Here is a 5,421-nt window from a genome sequence, read left to right as displayed (position 1 = left end):
AGCGTCTTCACGTACCAAGTTAAAATGAACTTATTTTGAGGTCTCGGCTCCTTCGAGAAGATGATCCGGGTTGGTCAACAATTGGGTTTGATTGTCGACCATATTTTGTTGCATAAATACCAAACATATTCTCAAAAACATCATTAAAAGCGTGTACTTGGTTCAAAAGATAGTTGGGTTCGTCATCGAAAACACCATGCACACAATCAAAGTTGGTATATATTGTTGTCATCAATCGTTCAACCCCATTAAAATTTAATCGTGGGTCAAGTGCGGCCGCACATAAAAATACCTTCGGTATCTCTCCAAAATATTTTTTTAGTTTTTTTCTTATATGAAAAATCGCTTGTCTAAAAATAACATTATTTGAGTTCGCAAATTCGCATATTTTTTCCGTCATTATATAAAATTGTTCTAAAACTAGTACGCTAGTTGGGTAATAAACACCCGATAACATTGTTGATGCCTCTTTAAAAACTTGTAAAAAACTTGTTAATGATTCCAAGTCATCCCATTCGTCGTCACTAATTGGTTCGGAAAATCCCTTTCTAAGTAGTTTTCTATTAAAAGCGATTAACGTTTCTTTTTGACGTAAAATATTTTCGAACATTAAACAAGTAGAATTCCATCTTGTATTATTATCAAAATAAGGACCTAACTAAGTGCCATGACAATCTTTAACAAAAGCCTTATAGTTATGATGTCGTGCGTTGCTCGTACGATAAATCGTTACTAATAATCTTCTAAAATTTTCTTTTAATGAAGAACAAAAAGTTAAACAATCTTGAACTCCCAAGTTTATAATATGAGCAACACAACGCGTATGAATAAATGCACCATTTAAAATCGGTCTAAGTGCAATTTTTAACTCACTCATGGCCGCATCATTATTAGATGCATTATCTAGCGAAATTGTAAAAACTTTATCGATTAAATTATATTCTTCTAAAGTGTCTTGTAACGCTTTTTTATATTATTACCGTTATGTGGATAACCAGATATTTTAAAATCGATAACACGTTTCATTAAAAGCCACGAATCGGGATTAAACCAATGAGCGTTAACGGCTAAATAAGAATTTATCGTTCCATGTGGTGCGCTCCAAACATCACAAGTTATAGAAACCCTATGTTTATATATTCGAAAACCTTCAATTATTTCAGTTTTAGCTTTTTTCCATAATTTAAAGGCGTCACGTCTTAAGGTAGAACGACTTACATTGCTATATCGCGGTTGTAGTCGATTCCGAATTAGCTCCGTAAGCCTTGGATTGTCGAAGTGGTTGAAAGGAAGCGCTTGTTGAATGACAAACCTTGACAAATCTTGCCGAAGAGCTTCGGCATCGTATTCAAAAATCGAACCATTGGCCCGCATTGTTTGTTGTCTCGGGTCTTGCCTTGCACTACAACTTTTGTCAAGATGTTTTCTTAACGTTGTATTACCCGAAACACCCATGAACTTCATACATTGTGTACAACGAGCTTTTTCCGCACCATCCTTCATTACATACAACTCGAATTTGGACCAAACGTCCCCTTTTCGCTTTGTTTCTTTTTTGTAATCAATACCGGCCGTAGTGTAGCCTTGTGAAGATGTTCCAACGGAAGCGGAACCGGAAACGGAAGCTTGTGAATTATCCATTATGGGATAAGTAAGTTGACTAGAGATTAGAGAATATTTAGTGATTTAGAAAGAATTATGAGAATGTTTGTTGGTGCATTTTCAACCAAAGCATTACCATGTATTTATAATGGACTTTGTGGGGTTAAAATGGTAAAAAAAAAAAAAATAACTCAAAAAACTGCAAAAAAAGGCTGAAACTGCAAAAAAAAAAACCGCTAGTTTTTTGAAAAACCGGATCGGATCTCGGATCCGGATCCAAACCGGATCGGATCCGGATCCAAACCAGATCGGATAAAATCCGATTTATATCCGGAAAAAATCCGGTTTTCTTGAAAATCTGGATCCGGTTGGAACCGGATCGGATCTCGGATCCGGATCCGTTTTTTGCTGTGTCCGGTTCTGCTTCTGTCCGGTTCCGGATCGGGTCACCGGATCGGATCTGGATCCGGTTTTTTTTGCCCATCTATAGTGATGCCGTTTGCTTTGGTTGTTTAGCTTGGCTAGGGTTTGTTATTGGTTTATGTTATATCAGTTGTACTGTTTGATCTTCGAATCTGTTATTAATGTTATCGTTATTTTGCTATAAAAAAAAAAAGTAACTTGTATAGATCAAAACTTGTGTGTGGGTATCACATCTCATACAAATAATACAACAACAACGACAACAACAAAACTCAATACCAAATAAGTGGTGTAAGGAGAGGTGAGATGTAGACAATCCTTCCCCCATCAGAGAATAAAGACAAGTCATTTCTCCACCCAGAGTGAAAACACTCTCAAAAATAGAGAAAGTCACACACATAATATGTATTTAAAATATAAAACTCAAAGGTGAATACAAATAATAGTGAAATATTTAAAAGAAATGTAACTGAGACAGACTCCACAGCAGCCACTTTCATGGATATACTACAAGTACTCATCACACTTTCTTGGAGCGTTACAATATTACAACTATGAGAGTTCCACAATCTTTGATCGTTTTCTTCTTTGACCGTTCTCGGGCACTGCATTTGATTGATCACCGAGACTTTGACCCTTTGACTTAGAACGGGTACCTTTGCTAGTTTCATCATTGACATCAGAATCACCACAACTGTCATCATCATCACTATCTTCTGATTCGGATTCACTGCTACTAGCATCAAGAGATATGATTGGTTGAGAGCCAACAATGGCAGATTCAGCAGCAGCAACAGCCTCGGGGGTGTTTAAATCAGCAACACCCAGCATAAGATCCTGTGAGTCATTCAAGTAGACAAATTTGGTTATGAATACACCTTCAAAATATGCTAGGTGAATCTAAGATGTGACAAAGTGGACAGTTATGTAACGGGTCAACATGTCCAGCAGTCAAACTCTTTCTTCTGAGCTTATTAAACTATGGAGGTGATAAGCACGATTACAAAAACAATATAATTCTAACCAAGTAGTTGATGAATACAAAACACTCCTTGTCTTCCGAATGTTCCTCAAACTGGCTCAGGCTGTACCATCATAATAGGCTATTCAAGGGATCAGTTAATGGATCGTTGGATTGTAAACGGACCCAGGACCCAACTAATCCAGGCAGATGGACCCATATTGACCCGTTTAGTCTTTATTTTCCAAACACAAACTCTAACCCACATCTCACCACCCCTTCTATTCTCCATATCCCTATTCGTAAAAAGTAAATACCCCGTCTCTTCCCCATATGCATTTGAACTCATCCCTTATTACTTGGATAAATATTTAGCTTAGTGTCTGGATCAGATCATAGTCATGATACTATGATCTGACCCACACACAGCCCAAAGCCAAAGCTTTTGAGGCACTAACACCATGCAACTTTTAGCGCTAAAGACTTACTTATATCCAAAACTCTTTCTTACATAGGTTACCCAGTGGTCTAAGAAAAAGGACACAACCGAAAGAAAACATTATAGAACAACGAATTAAAATGACACTAAATGCTAATATAATTCAAAAGGCCAATCAAGTAACACTTCACAACTGTTTTGCAGAAAAGGTTTTTGTATAGTGCCTGTGATGAAATGCAAAGAGAGAAGTGCTCGTACATACCATTTCAATGTATTCTGACTCATCACCAGTGAGAGCTTCAATATCGTAGTTCTTGGAATTCTGGATATAAAGTTCACATTTTATAAGATGTCTACACACATGTTTAAAAACGGAAAAAGCCAACAAAAAAAAGATATACCATTGCATCTTGCTGCAATTTCTTGTTTGACTCTGCCATGGCTCCTAAAAAATCCTTCAGTTTGCCCAAAACTGAAGTAAAAAAAATAAAACATGGGCATGGCATAAAAAACAAATCTGATGAATATCCAACTAAATTCAACGAAGTCACTCGTTAAAATCGATACTCATGCCGATGACTATTAGTCTATTCATCTTTGTGTAGTTCAAAGAAAAATTCAAACATTAATTGGCCTGACTGTTCGAACAAGCCATCAAATAAGAAAAATCAAAAGATTCATTCGTTATACAAGCTACAAAGAGAGTTACAATCATGCATCGATATATCTGTAAATTATGTTCGGGTTCGCAGAGGAAACCTCCATAGCGACAACCACATCGGGTCCCCACTAGCGAGTAAAACACCTAGTGGCGAGCCCACGAGCGACGAGACCCGTAACGGGTGAATTGCACATATTGGCGCCCCCTCTAGTCAAGCGCCCAATTAATTCAATAATATCTGTAAATTATCAAATCAATAATATTTGAAAATACACTGATACAAAGGTTCCTAAACCACATATAGTGAGCAGCTAGGATATAATTATACAAACCTTAAAACAAATCTTTAACTTTAAACATACATAAACACACTCCGTAAATTGAGAAGCTAGTTATAATTTTTATAAAATAAATAACAGACATAGATACGCACGCACATACCGACTCTGTACTTACAATTGTTACAACAAATCATCAATACTAAACATAAATTATAAAGTAAAAGTAATAATTATTAATAATAATAAAACTAATAATTGTAATGAATAACCTTGACTAGGAGGAGGCGCGGCAATCGTAGGTTTAGTATGAGAAACTGAATTAGCTTTATTTTTAGCAGCTTCAAGCTTCTTTAACAAATCATCATCACTGCTTTTGCAAACAAGAAGTTTTGATTCTGTATTACAATAGAACGGTTTACTTCGATAATTTTAGGTTAGAAATCGAAATTTATCTGTGCGTGTGTGAATTTGATGAGAATACCTTTGGAAGAGGAATTAGGGACGTTGGTTTCTAGGTCGAGAAGAGCTTGACTGGTTCCGGCATTACGTGCCATGCTGCTCGATAGCCGGAACTGCAACAATCACCGCCGTGTGTTTATGTGGAAGTCCGACGTATGGGGGAGCGGCCAGGGGAACTTCGGTTTTTAGGTTTTAAGAGGGGGTTTTGTCTCTTTTTAGGTTGTGCATTTTTGTAATTTTTTTACTTTTACTAAAACGAACAAAATAATATGAAAAATACAATTTTTAATATATTATTACTGTTATATTTTAATATTACTCCATTAATTTAATTTAATTTTAATTCAAAATTTAAATAAACTGATATTATACTTACTACTCGTAGTATAAAAAGGGAAGCATCGGGAGTGGATCTAGCTTTGATTGAACACTCCGCGTGGAAGTAAAATTGTTGTTTTGAGGTTTTTATTATAATCAGGCAGTTTCAAATTTTGATGGAGTGTTATGGTGGTCAAATTTGAGTGATAAAATTTTATGGTAAGTTTTGGCTGATTTGATAAAATGTGGTTGAAAGTTAGATAAAAGAAAAATAAAA

General features: G+C 35.9%; 1 protein-coding gene across 1 annotated transcript; it reads right to left on the bottom strand.

The window, feature by feature from the left end:
* Nucleotides 1-2,418: 2,418 nt before the first annotated feature.
* Nucleotides 2,419-5,019, bottom strand: LOC139843968 (uncharacterized). Its single transcript, XM_071834157.1, has 5 exons — nucleotides 4,849-5,019; nucleotides 4,637-4,762; nucleotides 3,827-3,897; nucleotides 3,688-3,747; nucleotides 2,419-2,862 (listed from the first exon to the last, which is right to left on the bottom strand). Exons 1-5 carry the CDS (start codon nucleotides 4,919-4,921, stop codon nucleotides 2,578-2,580), a joined length of 615 nt encoding a protein of 204 aa, XP_071690258.1. The 5' UTR covers nucleotides 4,922-5,019; the 3' UTR covers nucleotides 2,419-2,577.
* Between the last annotated feature and the right edge of the window lie 402 nt (nucleotides 5,020-5,421).

The sequence above is a fragment of the Rutidosis leptorrhynchoides genome, chromosome 4 (assembly GCF_046630445.1).
Source record: "Rutidosis leptorrhynchoides isolate AG116_Rl617_1_P2 chromosome 4, CSIRO_AGI_Rlap_v1, whole genome shotgun sequence".
In the NCBI taxonomy this organism is placed as follows: Eukaryota; Viridiplantae; Streptophyta; class Magnoliopsida; order Asterales; family Asteraceae; genus Rutidosis; species Rutidosis leptorrhynchoides.
Note: the sequence above shows the minus strand (reverse complement) of the source record. Positions and strands in the feature narration are given on the sequence as shown.

What these genes read in the sequence shown, in the direction of transcription:
- LOC139843968 (XM_071834157.1), bottom strand. Translation starts at nt 4,921, where the DNA reads ATGGCACGTAATGCCGGAACCAGTCAAGCTCTTCTCGACCTAGAAACC. An exon ending in CCCTAATTCCTCTTCCAAAG is followed by an intron (nt 4,763 to 4,848) that starts GTATTCTCATCA and finishes ATTGTAATACAG; the next exon opens with AATCAAAACTTCTTGTTTGC. An exon ending in AATTGCAGCAAGATGCAATG is followed by an intron (nt 3,748 to 3,826) that starts GTATATCTTTTT and finishes CTTTATATCCAG; the next exon opens with AATTCCAAGAACTACGATAT.